The sequence below is a fragment of the Corvus cornix genome, chromosome 5 (genome assembly GCF_000738735.6).
Source record: "Corvus cornix cornix isolate S_Up_H32 chromosome 5, ASM73873v5, whole genome shotgun sequence".
Taxonomy (NCBI): domain Eukaryota; kingdom Metazoa; phylum Chordata; class Aves; order Passeriformes; family Corvidae; genus Corvus; species Corvus cornix.
In genome coordinates, this window is record NC_046335.1 from 17,095,476 (window position 1) to 17,115,329 (window position 19,854).

A 19,854-nucleotide genomic window follows, 5' to 3' on the forward strand; every position below is an offset into this window, starting at 1 on the left:
GATACCAATTTGGTTGTCTATGTTGTCGTCTCCTGCTGGCAGCAGAGTGGGACGGGCACGGGACTAAGAGCAGCCACAGCTGGTTTGGCCATTCTGGTTTTCGTAATGGCCGAGGGCCAGAAACACCCAGGACCATGTTCATTTCTGTGCAGGATGGTGCCCCTAGGCAAGACAAGCACCTTGTAAGATGAACATTCTGCTGTGACTGCCCTCCCTTCTCACAAGCCTTGTGTCAGTGGGGAGAGAAGCAAACCTTCAGGCAGGGCTGTCAGATGGCACTTTTGAAAGTACCTGAAGGCTGAAGCAATACTAACTTCACTGAAAGTCATTTAAAAGTCAGTGGGACTTGGGCTTTTAAATCTTTCTAGTGCTTTTCTTACAAGTTACCATCAGTATTTGAAAATCTAATCTACTGGCTGTGCCTCCATTGCACCATCCATCTGAGGATCTCTAATCAAAGCTGTAAATATCTATAAATCTGTAATACCTTATGAATTTTCTATATTGACTTGAATTTTGGGATGTTTACTGTATGAGTATATTGATTTAGGTTAATAGGAAAAATAACCCAGTCAGTAATAAAAGCTGATGGTAAATCAGCCCAGTTCAGGCGAGTGACAGGCAAGGATGGAGAGATCCTGCAGGCCAAGGCCAGCAAGTCAGCATGAGTGGCTTGTGTGACCGGTCCATCTTTTCCTCTTTCTTGGGGCAAGGAAGAGTCCAAGGGAGATCTGTTGAGGGGAGAGCAGTGTCTCCTGATACATGAATCAGCTGTAGTCATGTTACTATCAGGTGACACAAGATACACCTGTCTGCTCTTCTTTAACTTGCTGTTAGGCAATACCTTGGATTTAAAGGCACTGTTGTTACGCTGTCCCAAGCCACTGACTGAAGTCCAGTGGAGTCCTCGTAGTTTGTTAGATAAATAGAGTTCATTCTCATCCTCCTTCTCATCTCAGGGTTGCCTCTTCTGGTAGGAGCAGCTGCTGGATTGTGCACTGGGAAAGAGAGTGATGCTTCACACCCCAGAGAGGTGCAGTCAGAACAGCAGAGGTGTCACTCACCACAGCACACTTCACCAAATCCTGGGTGCATGGGGGAAGGCAACCGTAGGTTATCCAATTCAACAACTGATACGGACCTGTACCATTTTGCCTGAAGCCATTCTGTAGACTGCAGGGAAAAATATTAGTGATCTGCAGGAAAAGCCAGACTGCCTGACATGGATGTAACGTTAGGCTTAGCTGCAAGACCAGAAGCAGTAGAATCTGTAACCCGAGTATCTTCTTTTCTGGTCGAACTCGCGTTGTTCTAACTCAGTCTTTTATCCTTGTGTTTTATAAAGCAAAAGAGCTTCTTTTCTCTGTTAATTTCCAGTATATTACTTTCTTGTTTTAAATAAAGCTCCTGCTCTATTTTTGAATAACATAATGAGTGAAAAATGACTTTATTCATCCTGGCGGCAGGACAGCAATTTGTTACACTGCCAGCTAGAGGACCTGGATCAGAAACAAATTTGGGTTCCCAGGCTTTATGCCAGAAGAGCTGAGACATATTTTTGAGGTGATGTACTTGGACTCTAGGGGGAAATTGTTGACTGAACTGAGCTGCTTTCACAAACATCCTGCCATCTGAGCCTTGACACACTGCTGGTCTTTGCCTCAAATGGGCAGGTCCCCTGCCTCGCACTGTGTGCTGCAGCTAGGAGCTGCTCCCAGGAGCTGCAAGCACAGGTGAAGGATTGAGGATGCTTTCAGTGGAAAGCATTCACACTTATTTATCACTTATTATTCCATTGATCCAAGCACAAGGATCAGGTATAATGACGACTGTGGGTTGTTGGAGGGGCGGTTGTTGCCCTTTCCACATGGGGCCAGAGCTGAAACTTGAGTAGAAGATGACGCAAGGCCATTGCTTCCCACATGACCACCCTGGACTTGACCTAGCTCCACACCACCCTTTGAAAGCACTCTCTCTCTGTTGCTTCCCTGTAGCCCTTCCCAGCATGCTCTGTGGCCCTTCCTCATCTCCCAGACCATTTCCACCTTGGCCATGCTCTTGCTATCTTGGGCAGATGACAGGTGGAAGCTGGAGGCATGGACTTAGAGTGGAGCAGCCCTGAGAAGTTTGGTAACTCTGAAGCTGCAGCTTTTTTAAAGGACTGAACCTGCATAGGGCCTGATCTGTTACAGTTACTGTTTGTGTGAGGCAGCATCTTCCAGCTGCTGTTCTCTTCATGGATAAAGATATCATCAGCTGGAATGATCTGTTTCCACATTTTGTGTAGACATATTAAGTGCTTGGAAAAGCTCCAGGCACTTCAAGTGAGTCTGTAAGGGAAAAAGCTACAGGCTAAGACTACAAGGGAGAGCATTAGGACCATTTTATTGAAAAATAAATCCCTTTTATCTGGGTGGACGCAATACTGATAATTATGACTGTATGATTAGATGGTCATTGATAGGTATGTTTATGTATTATATTCTGATGTTTATATACACCTGTAGTTATTCAGAGGGTGAAATGCAGATTATTAGTAGCACTGCTGGAGCAGTAGGAAGGCACTATAAAATCAAGAGAAGTGCATAGGCCTGAGTCATGTGTCCTAGATATATGATAATTACCATAATACACAAGAAATAGGGTTTTCAAGCAAAGCTATGAGGTGACACATTTAAAGCAAAGGAAGAGGTTTTTTTCACACAGTCAGTAGTTAAAGCATGGAACTTCTTGCTACAGGCTGTTGTTGATGCTGAAGCTTACAGGAACCTTTTTGAAAGGCGGTAGAAAAAAAAATATCTTTGGGTTTACAGCATACCACAACATCTGATTGCGTCTTTAGCTTCAGCTTTTAAGCACCAGGTCTCTGGAAGTACAGGAGAATGCTGCAGAGTATTGCTGTGCATTTGCCCTGTTCTTCCTTAGGACATGGCTGGAACCAGGATATGGGCAAGAGGAGCTTTGCTCTGACTGACTTCTTCAAATCTTACAGTAAACATTAAGTGGAGTTATGTGACAGGGAGGTAAGGAAGAAATAAAGGTACAGGGTTGGATGCTGATTAGCACTGGCGTGAATCCAAGGATGCAATCAAATAGTGCACAGAGCCACAGAGCACCAGGGTACCTAAGGACAGCTTCAGCCCAGCTCCCTAAGGACTCTGCAGGCACCAGCATCACACTTCCCACTCAGTAAGGTAAGCACAGGCCTAAATTTCCACCTGGCCAATTTCAAGATCTTATTCCATCTGCCTGAGCTATGAGAGAAGAAACTGCTCAAGTGGAACCCATTAACTTCAGTAAGGACCCCCTTTGAGTACTTGACAACTAAAAACCTAGTCTTGAACAGAGCTGAGCACACACTTGCCATGGTGTACATTCACACACATGAATACATGTATCACCAAGGGCCCAGTTGCAGACCCACACTTGACATGTGAGTGCAGCATGTCTCTGGTACCCTAAATCTGATGTGTGTGTATGAGAATTCAGAGTCAACCCTGGCTGTGTACAAGAAGCGTGGAAGACCAGAGCTGTAGCAGAAGAACAGGTAGTTAGTAAGTTACTGATGGCAGTGCTTGTTGCAGTCCATTTGTTTTGCCTTCTCCAATATTGTAGAGTGTCGCTGTTGTACCGGGGATGGCGAGATTAACGACATAAGTTCAGTCCAGGAAGAATAGAATTATTTAATAAATTGCAAACTCACTTATTTAACTTGGTTTGCTTGAATGGCATGAGGCCACTTGTCCCTTGACCATCCACCTCCCAGAGTGATTGGCTAAGACCCTATAACATCCATTTCAAAATATTTTCCTAAGTCAGTATCAACAGACTGTGCATAGCAAACAACAGGTGCAAGATAGAGTCTTGGTTTACAAAAACCTCTTCACTGTTTTCAGTTAGCCTGCGTGAGAAAAGCAAGACTTTCACAGGATGGTGGCAGAAAGTTGGAGAGTTTCTCTGCTTCTAGCTTTTCAGCATCCACAGTAGAGGTTGTGACAATGGACAGAAATACATAAAAGTAAGGGTGGTACATGTACTCTCTGGCCTCATCTGGTCAGCACTTACATATTTTCTCACTTGGCAAAGCGACTACCCTGTAATCACTGGAGCATATAAATCTTGGCTCTTTTTGGACTGGGACCTGTGCATGGTAATGGATGAGCAGAGAGGCAATTTCTTTTATAAGGAGGTGAGCATTATGCAATTTAAAGGTGCCACAGTTTTTCCTATTTGTTGAATCCATGAGTTTTTTGCTTTGTGAACATCTGAATTTTCTGATTGCTGGTAAGAAATACCTACAGTTTGTTGTAATAATATGACCAAGTCACAGAGTAGCCCAATGTTCCCCACTGATTGGCATACACTGGGGTCTTGAGAGCTGTGAAATTATGTTGTTTGGAGAGCTAAGAGGAAGGAGGAGTAGCAGGAGTTTTCCAGTAGAGGTAATAGCCACAGAGTGTCTTTGGATTGGGCTGCATTTGCCCTGGTACCCAGCATAATCCAGCTGCCTTTGCCTCAGCGGCATCAGCTGGCCCCAAGGTGGCGGTCAGCGTTAGCCGGTGCTGGCTGTGTGCGCTGTCATGGCATGGGAGTCTCGCAGGAGTTTGCTGAGACCGGTATCTCAGGAACCCTCCCAGGTAACCTCTTAGGTCAAAGTCATCCAGGTCACTCTCAACAAGAGTAGTGGCATTGACCAGTCAAGAGATTCACTGACACTTGTAGCCAAGTATTGACTTTGTTGCACGCAGTTAAAAGCTGTACCGCCAGTTTGTTTGCTGATCCTCCCCCAGATCTGGCATTCCTCTGATTATGTAGCCAACTGTAGTTTGTTATTATTTAGACCAAATCATGCCTTGGGCAAAACTGACATCACTGCTGGGCCTCATTAGGGAAATGAAGAGCAGGGTGTGGGGAGCCAGCTGCAGGAAGTGCCACTGTTTCCCACTACTGGAACTGGGAGGCGGATGCCCCTTGCCAGGCAGGTTAGTGGGGTCTGTGGTTTCAATGTAGCCCTTTGCCAACACCCTTCAGTTACAGGCGGCATAGGGATCTCACCAGGTGGAGAGATTTTGTCCTGGTGTCAGCTGGGATAGAGTTAATTCCTTTCTAGTAGCTGGTAGAGGTCTGTGTTTTGAATTTAATATGAGAGTAATATTGATAATACGCTGATGTTTTAAGTGTTGCTGTGCCGTGCTTACCCTAAGTCAAGGACTTTTCAGTTTCTCATGCTCTGCCAGTGAGCAGGGCCAGAAATAAACTGGAAGGGAGCACAGCCAGGACAGGTGACCCAAATGGGCCAAAGGGATATTCCATGCCATCAAACATCATGCTCAGTATGGGGGGAGATGGCTGGCAGGGGCTGATCACTGCAGGAGTGCGGGCTGGGCATCAGTTAGCAGGTGGTGAGCAATTGTATTGTGCATCAGTTGTTCATCTGTTATTATTATTGTTGTTGTTGTTATTATTATTATCTTTATTTCAGTCATTAAATTGTGCTTAACTCTTGAGCTTTACTTTTTTCCACTTTTCCTTCCCATTCCAACTGGGGCTGGGGGCAGTGAGCAAGTAGCTGTGTAGGACTTAGCTGCTGGCTGGGGTTAAAACACAACGGCTTTTGTTAAGTCGACATGCATGCTATGTGGTGTAGGCTGCTCCATTGCTGTCTTGTGTTTGCTTTTTTCTAATGGCCATTTTAAAGAGCAGTACTAACAGGGCAACATGGTTTCTGTGCGTCTCTGGTAATTTCAGAATCATGGATTTAAATAAATGAAGACTAGTCACATAGTTGTTCGTAGGTGGGAAAGTCTTTGTCTTCAAGCAGTGCAGAATTTCTCAGTCTGCTTAGTTACAACAGTGACAGTTTGGAAGAAAGAGAGTGATTAGTGAAATCTGCAATACTCATTTCATTTGCAAACTTCCTTTGCTAGCCATTTCTCTTTTCTTGTGTTTAAATATCACCTTGGTGTTGCCTTATGTCTCCCACACTTTACCTTACTTTATACCCTACTGGACTTTAGCTATGTAATTCCTGGCTTTCCCTTTTATCTAGTTGTTCCTGACCTTTGGAGTTGATTGTGTAACCAGAGGTGCAAGTAATGTTTTCCCACTGAAGATCAGACACATCATATAAGACATTGTCTTCAATGTCACTCTGTAGTTCACTCTGTCTTGCTAGTTCAACCCGCAACAAGTTACTAAAGTTAACTTATAAATGGTGTAATTTATCTTATGAAAAAGGTACTGTTTGAAGAGAGTAAATGCCTGTTCCAGCCACCACAGCAGCAAACTCCACCACTCGTGCTGCTAACATCCAACCACTACCTGCCTCTTATTTCACACTAAACAGGATAACAAAAGCATTCTTACAAATGGACTGTTTCTAAACATGTCAGAAGCTTTTTTGGACCAGCACCTAAGAAATGAAACTGGTTTTTTAAGACCTGTGCTTTCATTTTGGCACAAATTATAGATGTTCACAGAAGTGTCAATAAGTGCAGGCTCTGGAGATGGGCTGCTTCTCATTAAACATGCATATGCTATTGTCTTCTTACTTCTTTAGACTCGGCCTTCATTTCGAGGTCAGACTTTAATTTCTGAAGAATGTAATTTAAAGCTATGTATAGTGCTTTGTCATTACCTGGAACTACTAAAGAAAAAGACTTGGCACTGGCAAAACAAATATGTAGGAGCTGCAGCTGCTTTAACTCTGCTAGGGGCAGTGAAAAAGAAGGTCTAAACATTTGAGTGATTTTAACAAGGGGGCAGAAGCAAGTGAAGTGTCTGTTGCATTGCAAAAAGTTTTACAGGCAGAAGCTGACAACACAGGAGGCTGCTGCTCCCTGTATTTAAAGTTTGCTTTGCCATTTGTCTTGAGTGGGTTCAGTGTTGTAGTGAATAATTTATAGGCAGCATGAATGAGCTCATTAGTCACCTTTTCAGAGCTTAAGTGAGTTTTGTGGTTGTCATTACATGGGTCTTCTGTTCACAGGCACGACAGAAGGACGGCTCGGCGGCTGCCTGGTTTGTGCTGGCACAGCCCCGACTGGTCCGTCTGCTGCTGAAACCCCAATTCTGGTGCCCAGCAGTGGTCTGATAACCTGCTGGGCTTTTTCCAGGGATAGCTTATTTCTTTTTTCTTGCATGTGATGTTTGGTTTGATATTGTGTTGTTTTCATGTTGGGGTTTATTTTTTGTTGTGGAAAAGAATACTGAAGATTATGTGACAGGTGATGTGGAACAGGTAAAACCCTCTACTTGCATACAAGCAATAAAAATGACTTCTCCTCGAATGTTCTTAAAAATTTTGTTATAGCCTGTCTTGATTTTGGCTGTGATGGAGTTAATTTTCTTACTAGTAGCTGTTACAATGCTGTGTTTTGGATTTATTATGAGAATGACATTGATAACATGCTGCTGGTTTAGTTGTTGCTGTGCAGTGCTTACCCTAAGTCAAGGGCTTTTCGGTTTCACATGCTCTGCCAGCAAGCAGGTGCACAAGAAGCTGGGAGAGAGCATAGCCAGGACAGCTGACTGCAACTGGCCAAAGGGATATTCCATATCAAAGAGTATCATGCCCAGTATATAAACTGGGGGAATTGGCTGGGAAGGGCTGATCACTGCAGGGGGATGGGCTGGGCATCACTCAGCAGGCGGTGAGCAATTGTATTGTCCATCATTTGTGTGTCCATCTTGGGATTTATTTCTCTCTCTCCCTCTCTCATATCTCCCTTTTCACTACTATCATTAATATAATATTGTACTTTATTTCACTTATTAGGCTGTTCTTAACTCATAGGTTTTACCTTTTTGCAATTCTCCTTCCCGTCCCGCCGGGGGTGGGAGGAGTGAGGGAGCATGTGCATGGTACCTAGGTGCTGGCTGGGGTTAAACCACAACATAGCCATAACATTTTTTTGTCCTTGAAATGCTTATGGAACTAAACTGTGCTGGAACTAGCTGAACCCAAGAAAAGGGCTCAACTATCAATGTTTGCAAGACTGCAGATTTAAAGAGAAAAACATTCCCAAGATTATTTCATAGTGCTTTGGCAGTTGAGGCCCACCCCGTCCTTGTGGCATCCCTGTGAGAAACCTGTGGAATGTGAAATTTTCTTGCAAAAAGTCTGTGAGGTACCAGATGCACCATACCTCCCAGATCAATGCAGCTGCTCACTGAAGTTATCTGTTGCCAGAAAGACTGGGGCAGTGCCAAAAGGCCCGGCAGAAATTAATGTCCCAGTGAATAAGTCAGTCCATAATAATAACGCACTCTTGTCACCGTAGAGAAGCCAAAAGCTGCTTGCAGGGAAACCCACATCAGGACATGAATGTAGCAGCCAGAGGGGTGGTTCTCTGGCCACGGAAGTTGCTGCTGGGATGTGGGTACTTTAGCTGTGCTGTTTTTCTGTGCCAGCTTTCTTCCTTCCTCCCAAAATCTTGCTTACCTGCTCTGCCTGGTGGCTGCTCTCTGGTTCAGCCTTGGAGGCCACCTCACTTGTGGCTGTGGAGGGGAGCACAGGACAACATAGAACCTGTCTGCAGATGGCACTGACTCTTTTTAGTCCTTCCACTGCAGTTTTTCATTGCTTTTCATTCCTCGCTCCCTGGTGCTTTTGGTGGGCTGGTCTGTAGCACTAAAAAACCACCAAGGATAGAAGTCTGCTTATTCATTTTATGGCACCTTGTGTGTTTGCCACAACCTGCACCCTCTCAGCATCTCTTTGCAGACACAACTGTAGGTCAGCACAGCCATGCTTGTGCTTCATCCCTGCACCACCTCATACAGGCTCTCGTAGTTGTCTCTGTGTTGTCACAGTCTGGGAATCTGCATTTGACAGGATTTCCTCCAGGAACAGTGTTCAAGAAATGTACAGGAAGAGTAGAGCCAAGTATTGAGGAGAGGAAGGGACCCTGGAATATCCTGTGCTGCAAAGAGCTGGAAATCAAGCTGGTACTCACACAAGTGTAGTTGTGGCTAGGAAATGCACCTGGCACAAGCAAATGGTCAGAGGAGAATAATTGCTTTCTGGCTCACAGCACTAGTGATGGTAAACTGTTTGGTGTCAGTTGCCGAGAACTTCAGTTGATGAGATGTGAACGCAGACTTCACTACCAGTGAGGTCCTGTTGCAACTTAATTTTGCATGCCTAGATATACAAATAAAGGACAAATTCATAAAATTATTGATGAAATGGACCATTTGTATGCAGGAAAGCTGGGGCAGAGTTTGAGATGTTGACTTGAAATAATTTTGTCTTAGTTTTAGAAATTCCACTTGGAAATGCAGTTTGGGAGCTTTATAAAAAGAACATGGTTTTCCATTGTAGTTTTTCCCCAAAACTTCTGATCTTTACTTGTCTGCAGTGTTAACTGCTGCTTTTCCTCCATGCTGCTTTTGAGAACAAAAATACAGTTGATTTCTGGTTCTGCTGATTACTTGTAAGTTTTTAATCTGCCAAGTGGTGAATACTGATGATGAGATGCGCCAGGCCACATCTTGTGGCATTACACCTTTACAACACATAGCAGAGTCTGAGCACCAAACTCCAGAAAACAGTTCTTTCATTTTTCAGCCTCTTTAAACACTGCAACTGCACGAGAAATACTGGCTTGTTTTACAGTTAATGTACTAACTAATTTAGTTAGGTGAGTTCAGACCAAGATAGCCATCATAGCAGAAGACTCCAGTAAAGATAGGTTTATCCCAGCAACATTTTGCTTTCCACTGATTAGGCTACTAAATAAGCTGCACTGGCCGAAGCTTCCCTTTCCCATTATAAGCTAGGTTTGTGCTTGGGGTCCTTGTGTGCTGGGTAATTACACTGTGAAAGCATCTCTCATATGGACCCATTTTAACAAATATATGTAGGACAAATGAGCATGCATGATGCTCTCCTCCCACCATGCTCATGTACTGAAACACAATTGCTGGTAGCTTCTCAGCTGTGTATAATTTTAGCACTAAGTATACTCATTTTCCTAGAAGCTGCAAGCAAGTGTTACTACAATAACATTGCAAATGTGCATACATTAATTTATAAAGGAGCTATTTAATAAAAACTGTGGATTTTATTGGGAGAAATTAATTTTACTTTAGCCTGTGAAACAGAAATGCCATAGATAGTTTTGTTTGCTCACACTTCTGACAAAGCATAGTATTGGAGCTCCTTTTCTCACAGATTCAGTTCTGTTTCCGCTGGGTTTCACTTGCTGGGGAAAATGAGAACTTGAAGAGTAATTAAATGCAAGGTTGGGAAAATGCTTTGTAAATCTGATTCCATGTTCTCGAGTGAATGAGCAAATGATCTATTGGTTAAGCTGGAGTAAACTGGGCCTTCATTGCATGTGCAGCTTATAGCTTAGTGCTTGCTGTGGGTGAAGAAAGGGGAGTGAGTGCATGCTTGCAAAAGCCCTGGGACAGGCAGGCAGGGTACAACTGCATTCAGAGTAGCTGTGAAGCCAGAGCTGCTCTCTTTCAGGGTAGCAGGGCACTGTTTATCAGCCCGTTAGCTGTGTTACCGCTGTACAGGGCAGAGACTCTGTTATGGTACTGTTCCAGGAACTCAGTCACAGCTGTTTCTCTGCCCCAAAAGCAGGCATAGTGCAAAAAACAAAACCAGGCTGGTCTGCTGTGGTTAAAAATAAAGAAGTGTTGATATTTCAGGAGAAGAATGCTGGGAACAGGAGTTGTGAAAGAGGAAATGAATAAACACATACTGTATTCATGATTTAGTTTTTATAAGTTCTTGAAGGTGTCCAGTGTGCTTGTGCTCTGTACAAGATTAAATCCATTGCCTCAGAGAAAACAGAAGATTAGAAATACCAAGACTGATGGGGACACGCCAGTCATTCTGCATGGGGGAAGAATTGACACAAAATGAGATGGTCAGTGTACAGGTGTCAGGGCCTGAGCTGTGTCCCACACTGAGGGTCTGATCACAAGTGTCAGCAACCCTGTCCACATCTCTCTTTGAAAAGTACATCAGGACCCTTAAGAATTAGGAGGGGTTTTTTGTACAGCTGTGTGTCAAATTCTAAATCCTAATGAGCAAGCTTTGCTGGCAAATTTGCAGCAGACTTCAGGGAAGAAATCTGACTCTGATGTAGAGAGAACAAACATTGGCAGGACACCAGTCAATAAAGATATGGTAATTGGAGACCAAGTTAGGAAGAGGGGCTTAAAGGTGAGGATAAATAGTGCAGGACTGCTGAAGTGTGGCAGGTGCGGCCAGAAGGCAGAAAGTAGAAGTATTTAGCAAGGTCATGTGACATGAAGTCCTGCTTTTGACTGGGACAGTGGTGCTGTATTTTTTGATTTAATACGAGAATTCTGTTGATATCACACTGATGTTTTAGTTATTGCTGTGCAGTGCTTGCCCTAAGTCAAGGACTTTTCAGTTTCCTGTGCTCTGACATTGAGCAGGTGCACAAGAAGCTGGGAGAGAGCATGGTCAGGACAGGGGTCCTGAACTGGCTAAAGGGATATTCCATACCATAGAGCATCATGCCCTGTACATAAACTGGGGGGGAATTGGCCAGGAGGACAATCAGGGCATCAGCAGGTGGTAAGCAAATGTACTGTGCAATATTTGTTCCTCTTGGGTGTTATTCCTCTTTCTCTCGCGTATTATTACTATCATCATCATCATCTTTTATTTTGTTTGAATTATGAAACTATTCCTATCTTAACCCATGAGTTGAGATAAGCGGGTTTTTTTTGTTTTTTTATTCTGATTCCTCTCCTCACTATGTGTGTGTGGCAGAGGAGCAAGTGACTGTGTGGTATTTAGTTGCTATCTGGGGTTAAACCATGACACATGGTCATAATACTAGCAAAGAAAGATGTTCTCAGCAGAGATGGAGATTGAGGGAGGAAGACGAGCCCGTGAGCCCATGACCCTTGCTGTGCTTGTGTGCTTGATGGCTTGTGGGAAATTTTCAGGGATTCCAATCTAGAGGAGGATAAGAGATAAAGGAGTATAGGGAGATGGCTGGAAATCCTCATTAAATAAGATACTGCAACATCTGCAGTTGGTATTCTGAAATCTGAGTGGAAAGATTAGTCTGTTGTATATTAGCCCACAAGGCTAAAGTGCAGCTCTGCACTGTTGGAACTTCTAATCAGCCTTCAGTACGGCAAGTACTTTGGTCTTGATGTACAAACAGTTTCATCTGTCAGTGTTGCAAATCTTTTGCTAACTGAATTAGTATTATTGCTGTCTCAGAAATAGGGAAATCAACACCCTAATAAATTTGGTGGCTTGCCTGAGATTACAGCGAGTATTTAGTTACTTGATGGCCATATATTAGTTGTTCTGCTGCTGCTGTAGTCCCTAAGCCAGCAGTTAATGTTCTTTCAATGGTGCTGTGTGAGGCTGTGTGCTCCTTTTTTAAATCAGTCGTATTAGATATTCCAGCAGTCAGAAGTTTGGGATCAGTCTTCCCAAGAGGCAAGATAGTAGTGTTTACCTTGTTGCTGGTATTTTAGTGCTCTGCAAGTCAGCAATTCCAGTTGCTGTTGAGCTCAGGGGCTAGTGGGAGCTAGCGAGAGGCTGCCCTGCACTGCTGCCTCTCACGGGGCACCAAGCAGGGTCTGCCAGCCCTCTGACCCAGCGGGCAGCCTGTCCCCCTGCTCTCGTAACCTCCACCACCTGCTGCCGGCCCCTGTGCTTGATCGTGCTGGCTTTTCTGTCTGCACAGCAGATGTCTCACAGTGGCCCTTCAATGCAAGCTTTAGTGTGCGCTCTGGGGAAATTCCTACCTGCCATGGAAAAACCAGAAAACTCTGAAAGTGGTCATATTCCACCAATATTGATGGGGAATTTAGCCACTGATTTTGAACAGAACTGAGCTGAATAGGATGCATACATAATATATTCAGGGTATAATTTTCTTTGCATACTACCCTGCATCTCATGAGGCTTCCCCCTTCTCACTTCAGAAATACTTCTCATTAGCTGAATTCTTCTTGGTAGTCTTTCAAGACACTTGACTTTTACAAGTGATAATAAATGCAATAAATCTCCTTGCTTGCCAATAAAGAGGCATGTTGATTCACTCAGAAAAACGTCTGAAGCATTTGGAGTAAATTCAGGTGGGTGGAGTTATGGCTTGATAATTTAGTTTGGGTTTGAAACCAAACGGCCATGAGATAAGAATTGTGTAAACTAATGGTCTTGATGACTGTTGGAGTGTTAGGGCTGGTGGAGTCACAGGGCAGGATTGCCAGTGGGTAACGATACTCTGCTGCCTGGTACGTATTCTTCCCATTCTGCAATTCAGCTGCTGGTGTGTCTTCTTGAAAATATGCAAGAATGTGAAATAGCAGTTCCCTGGGTAGGGGAGGGAAAGCTATCGGCAAAAGAAGTCTTAGCTAGTTATGACAGGAATTTCTAGTTCCAGAGAATCAATGAAATGCTTCTTATCCCTGCACTTTGAGAATGAGGTGGTTGCCACTCTTATCTAAAATGGTGAATTTTGTGAGTGTCAGAGAGATTAAAGGAGGTAACCCATCCATTGGGAAATAATGCAGAATTCCTGAAAGGTCTTGAGGCAGCTGTCCTAACTTTTCTAAATAAAACAGCTAAAGTGTTTTCCTTCCTGGCTTAATGGCAATTTCTGTGTCCAGGGAGGACTGCAGTGGGAAGGATACCTGTATTTCTGACTTAAATGATATTGTTTCTGCATTTCTGCAGCACACATTTTCTATAGAAAAAGGAAAATTCGTATTAAAGTATGCTAAATCTGCAAGCCTTGTTTAGCCAGAGCGGAAAATGTTTGGTTTTGTGGACCAGCTACAAAACAATTCCATGTATTTGTTTTACGGGTAGACAGCCATACTTTAATTCTCTGCTGCAAATCACTGAAGCTACTTGAGATCTGGCATGTAACATAGAGGAGACTACGTTCAACTAGTGCTGTCTAGACTGGGCAACTTCTTTATTTTTAAATCAAGTTAGTTCCTTTCAATTAATTCAACTGATGGCAAGGGGTTTTTACTCAAGTTAATACTGGTTATGTCAGGGTATGATAGCAGAGGGGAAAATGCACCATTTTTCGTAATTGAGTCAAGCCTTCTTTTAAAGCAGATTTCCTTCAGGAAATATTTTTTCCCTCCCCCGTCGTCAGGTACTGCAGATTTCTGCAACACCGTTCTTTACTGTCCACCGGGAAGACCGACCCTCAGCAGTGGCCGCAGTTTTACGATGCCCGGAGCCAGCGGCAGAGCCGCCCTGCGGAATCCCGCGCCTGTCGCTGCCCGCACAGCCCCGCACGGCCCGGCTCCCGCTCACACAGCGGGGCAGGTGCCTGGCGCCGGCCGGCGGACTCGTTTGCGCCGCCGGGCCGGCAGGAGTTACCTGCCCACTGGGAAGGTGTTGAAAGATACCTCCCCCGCTCCTCTTGCGGGAGAGGTACAAGCAGGGCTCCGCTGTGCTAAGCCGTGGGCTTCTGGGGCTCGTCGGTGCCCTCGGTGTCCATCGCGGTTCAGCCGGGGTCGGCCTGGCCGGGTGGGGGAAAGGAGACTCTCACAAGTGGGAGCGCCGCGGCTGCCGATTCTCCGCGCATCGAGACTTCCCGAGCGCCTCCCGCCCGCCCGGCACCCGCCGCCCCCGGCCAGCGCCGCCGGCCGCACGACCCCGACGCCGGGCGGGCGCCCTGCGGGAGGGCACGGCCGGGTCCCCGCCGCCGGCCGGCAGGAACCACCGCCCTCCCCACCGCCGGCGGCCCTCCCTTCCGCGGCTTCTCCCGTCGCGGCTGGCCCAGCCCACGTTTTCCCTCTCTCCCCTCCCTCCGTGGTCATGTGTCGCCTTTTTTGTTTGCAGTGGAAACAATTTCTCGCTCTCGGGCTCGCACCGAGGCGGACCGCTGCCCGTCGGGAGCGCGGGGCGGGCGTAGGGCGGGCGGGCCCCATGCAGGCGGCGGAGCCCCGTGCGCCGGGACCCCCGCGGCACCCCCGGGGCTCGGGCTGAGGCGGGGGCGCGCCATGCCCGGCTCCGTCAGATGAAACTTTGTGCCGTTGCCATGAAGGGACCGCGGTGAAACCGCCGCCCCCCGCCAGGTAAGTTATTGTTGTTGCTGTTGTTGTTGTTGTTGTTGGGGGTTGCGCGGGGCGGTGCGGACCGGCCGCGGGGAGCGGCGCGGTGCAGTCCCACCCGGCTCGGCCCGGCCCGGCCCGGCGCCACAACTTGGCCGGGAGTTGGTGCGCGGCCCGGCGTGCGCGCCGCCGTGACCCCGCCGAGCCCGGCCGTGCCCGCGCCGCGGGGCCGCGCCCGGCCCGAGCCGTTCCCGCCGGGGGTCCCGGCAGCGCCCGGGCGAGGACCTCGGGGCACGCGCGCGCACGTGCAGCGGGGCGCGCGGGGCCGCGCGGGCCGGTGACACCTGGCCGGCAGTGGCGGGGTGCGCGCGCGCGCCGCCCGGCCCGAGCAGCTCCGGTCGCGTGGCAACGCCATTGATTGGCTGCGGCCGCGGCCAATGGGCGCGCGCCCCCCGCGCGGCGGGTGCGGTGGGAGCGCGGGCGGGGGCCCGCCCCGGTGCGCCCCCCCCGGCCGCGGCGGGCGCGTGTGCGGAGCGCGTCTGCCGGAGCTCCCGCGGGTTAAACGCCTTCGTCCGGCCGTGGGCTCGCCCGTGACCGCCGTGACCAGCGCTCTTTTGTCTGCCGGTGGGGCGCCGCTGCAGCCGCCACGGGCCTCGCCGGCAGTCCCCCCATAACCCCCACGTATGGCCCCAGTCGGGCCGCGCCGCCGCGGGGCCAGCCCCGGCACCCCGCCTGCCCGCGGCGGCCCCGCTGGGAGCCGCTCTTCGGCCGGGCTCCGCCGGACTTCCTTGCCGGCTCTCCGTGCCGGCCCGAGGGGGCTCCGCGGGGCTGCGGCCCCCCGGTCGCCCCGCTGCCTGGAGCGGGGAAAGAGAGACGGGAAAAAAATCATGAAGTGATACGGCCCTTTGGGAGGATACTGGCAAATAAGGAAATTAAACAGAAAGAGAGCAGCATGTTGTCATAGCAACAGTGCAATTAAATTACTTTACTGTCAGCCATCATATAATTTTCCTGTTTAGAAGCTCATGGGACGGAACTTCCATTTGGAGTCAAAGTTGAGTGTGCAGCGTAGGTAGGCAATGCCAGTGCCCCTGCACGCTGGCGATTGCCTTGTTTACCTTCTGCTTGCGCTGGATGCAGTTTTGAAAGCTAGGAAGTGGGGCCGACTCAAGTTTGGCCTCCTGGTGTTTATGTCTCCATTAGTATTTTTTCCTTTTCCACATACTTACTCACGTAAAACTGCACATTTTCACTGAGCATGTTGAGTGTATTGATGGGCTTCTGTGCAGAAAAGTTTTGTGTGTTTCATTTTTAGTAATGTCTGCTTTTGTGTAACTTGTTTATAGAAAGACCCAAGGAACTTAAAAGTTTTCATTCTTGCGCATTTATGACAGCTAAAGTAAAGTCCATTATTCCTCTTGCCCATAATGGCTGTGTTGCTCTATTTTTCCCTGCAGATAGATAGTTTATTCTGTTGTTACCTGTAGCTTTTTTTGCCTTTCATTTATGGTATCGTTTGTGTGACTGCATGACTTCAGGTAACTGCTGAGGTTATATTTTAGGTACAGGAATCATTATGTTCGTGTTCAGTGTTTGTGCAGAAAATTTTGTCCTTTTAAATTCTGTTATTAACTCTGTTCAGTTTTTGTTCCACTTCTGTTCACATCTCCAGACTTAATTCCTGGCAGTTTGACTGTATGTAGAAGCTAAGGGAGCCTGTTTCCTGCTTCTGAAGTAGAATTGCTGGGCTCATCTGCTTCTCTTGAGTTGGGCAGGGGCCCAACTTCAGTTTGCTTCTGAAACACTCAGGTCATCCCAAATATTACTGCTCACAGGTGTCCCTCCAGGGCCTGCTGGTGCAATACCATCAGCAGCTCATCCCACCTCTCATAAGCCATTGTTGAGCATCACAAGCAGTCCTTCTGACTCGTGTTTTCTACCATGTTTGAAATACAGTTCAGCTTATGTTAAAATCTTCTCTGTTTACATACATTTTTAAAGTACTCTATTGCTCTGGCACTTGTTTCCCCATGTCCCCTGAACTACTGGGTGTTGCTTTCCCTCTTGCCTTCTCCTGACTTTGCTGGTTTGCTCTCATTTCTGAGTTTTGGTACAACCAAGTCAGACAAACCAAGGATGTTTGTCTGCTTCAGCCTTTAGCCAGAGTGATTATAATCGTGGTGCTATTGTGTTGTCCTCAAACGTGAAACAGCTGAAATTAATCTGAAGCAACTGGCCTTAAGTCACTCTTACTTTTTTTTTTTTAGTTCACATGCTTATTAAAGTGTTATAATTGGAGTATTCAATGGTTTGAAAACACCTCTTTTATCACTAAAGAGATACGTCTTTGAGATTTCCTCTGTGGGACTTCACATACATGAAGCAGAACTGAGGTGTATCTGGATTATCGTCTTAACCCATCGACTGAAATTTCTTCCCTTGTGCTGACTTTAGATTATTTTAGTTAGCAGTTGTGGATGAGTATTATGTGAAACTGTCATGTTTAATACAGATGGCAAAAGGCCAAGTGACCAGTTAGGGAAAAGCTGTCAAAATGTTACGCAGGACCTTTTTATGAGCTAACTTTTCTCTCCTTCTCCCTTTCTTTGGATTTACTCTCCCAGGAGCTGCTGTCTAAATGGGTCCAGTCATGCCTCCCAGTAAGAAGCCAGAAGGCTCAGGAATTAGCGTTCCCAGTGGATTGAGCCAGCATTATCAAGATAGCGATTTATCAAAGGCACTTCACGATGACGAGGACCTAGATTTCTCTTTGCCTGCCATCAGATTAGATAGAGGGGCCATGGAAGATGAAGAACTAACTAATTTGAACTGGTTACATGAGAGTAAGAACTTGCTGAAAAGCTTTGGGGACTCAGTGTTACGGAGCGTTAGCCCTGTTCAGGACATCGGTGATGACACGCCGCCGTCTCCTGCCCACTCTGACATGCCCTACGATGCCAAGCAGAACCCCAACTGCAAACCTCCTTATTCCTTTAGCTGCCTCATATTTATGGCCATTGAGGATTCACCAACCAAAAGACTGCCCGTAAAGGATATATACAACTGGATCTTGGAACACTTTCCATATTTTGCAAATGCGCCCACTGGATGGAAAAATTCTGTGAGACATAATCTATCCTTGAATAAGTGTTTTAAGAAAGTGGACAAAGACCGAAGTCAGGTGAGTTTGGAACTATGGGAACCTATCTGGCTCTGAAAATATTCACCTGCTAATCCCAGAATATGTCCTTAACAGTGAAATACAGAATGTGCAACTCTGTGCCTGGTAACATAGTTGATTAAGTTCAGAGAGCCAGCATTTCTTTAGCATTGCGCATTCTGATTTTATTAAATTCATTGTCTAGACATCTTTAAGAAAGTGCTCAGTGTGTGTGTGTGTGTTTTTTCCCCCCAGCTGGTGTCTTCATGCATAATGGTTAAATACTGTTTTTAGTTATCATGCTGTGGTAATGGTTTCCAGCTATACTAGATGAATGTAATCATGTTATAAATGGGCTGCTTGCTGTTCTTGGCTTATACAAATGTATAGTGAAAGGGTATGCCTTATGTAAGAGTCCATCTCTATTGCCCTGGTCTGTGTTGTAACCCAAAAAAGCTTTTCTTTCTTTTACACAAGGAGGGTAATGCTGATGAAGCTCTGTTGCATTTCAAGCAGGTTTTAGAGAGACTCTTCAAAGAGAGGAGACAGGTCTGGCATCAAAACTGAAGGTTACCATTCACCAAAATTCCTGGCATTCTTTGGGCTCATGTAACTTCTGCAGCTGGTGCAGAGCAGAAGCCCTGGGAGCACATCTTTGCTTTTGGATCTCGGTTGTTGTCTCCTGGGTTCATTGCTGATTTCCCAGCAGCGTCTGCAGGAAGAGAGGCTGTGTGTAAGGGAATGGGGAAGCAAGCGGAGCAGTGGGGGCAGCCTTCTACTCCATCAGTCTGCCTGGGATCAGGAATCAATTTCTGAAGGGGACCTTCTCAAGAAGCAGTGGTCTGGATGAATCTTTGGCAAAGTATGAGTATATTGATAAAAATATCAGCTTGCGGATTAATTTCAGAGGCCTTCTCACAGGTTAGGGAAATAAATAGGTAAAATCACATCACTCATGGTCTGTCTCTAAAATTGGCTGAAGATCAGAAAGTGAACACTTCCCCCTGGCAGAAACAATAGATGCACTCAGCTTTTGTATCTCAGTGAGATAAATGCTGGGATTGTCTTTTAACTTGTTACCCTGAAACTAGACTTCTCTTGGTGGTGCTGTTCTCCCTATTTTGTGTGCAATTTAACTTTAAAAGCTGTGGAATAGAAGCTCAAGTAACTCTAGAGGAGGAGTCATACTCTATCCTAAACTAGCAACTTTTCATTTTAGATGAGTTAACTTTCTTTTCTATGGAGCTTTCATTTTTAAAAGGATTGACACATCTATCTTCCTTTTCTTTCTTTTTAAAAAGTATTATTACCTGGAATCCACTGTCCCCATATTGCTGATCACACACTGTATGTTGGTATTTTTATCAATTATTTGCTGTGGAAGCTTGTGTGTGAGACTAAAAAAACCTGTTCCTGAACTGGATCTTGTTTCGTGTAAGCCAGAGTTTTAAATTCTGGTTTGGAAGTGAGGCTGTAATAATAAATGCCACACCAGACTTTTATGACCCCGTCCCAGATTGTACGAAATCTTCACACAATGCACTTAAAAAACCACCAAAATACTGTAACTGGCAAGGCGTGTGTTTGACACTGCCATTTGTGTTCTGTTCTGTCCCTCTTCCTCTGTTTACAAGTTGACTATTCAGATTTCAGCTTCCTTC

At 46.1% G+C, this 19,854-nt stretch overlaps 1 protein-coding gene across 8 annotated transcripts in view; it reads left to right on the top strand.

The window, feature by feature from the left end:
- FOXN3 (forkhead box N3) overlaps positions 1–19,854 on the top strand; it is a 212,171-nt gene that overhangs the window by 58,108 nt on the left and 134,209 nt on the right. For 2 of the 8 annotated variants that reach the window (XM_039551730.1, XM_039551733.1), the window contains exons 1-2: positions 14,879–15,057; positions 17,658–18,214. In XM_039551730.1, the coding sequence (XP_039407664.1) occupies positions 17,672–18,214 (543 nt within the window). In that variant the 5' untranslated portion in view covers positions 14,879–15,057; positions 17,658–17,671. Of the gene's footprint in view, positions 1–13,230; positions 13,252–14,878; positions 15,058–17,657; positions 18,215–19,854 lie in introns of those variants that run through there. The other 6 variants (XM_039551731.1, XM_039551732.1, XM_019282005.3 and 3 more) reach the window with 5 other exon arrangements.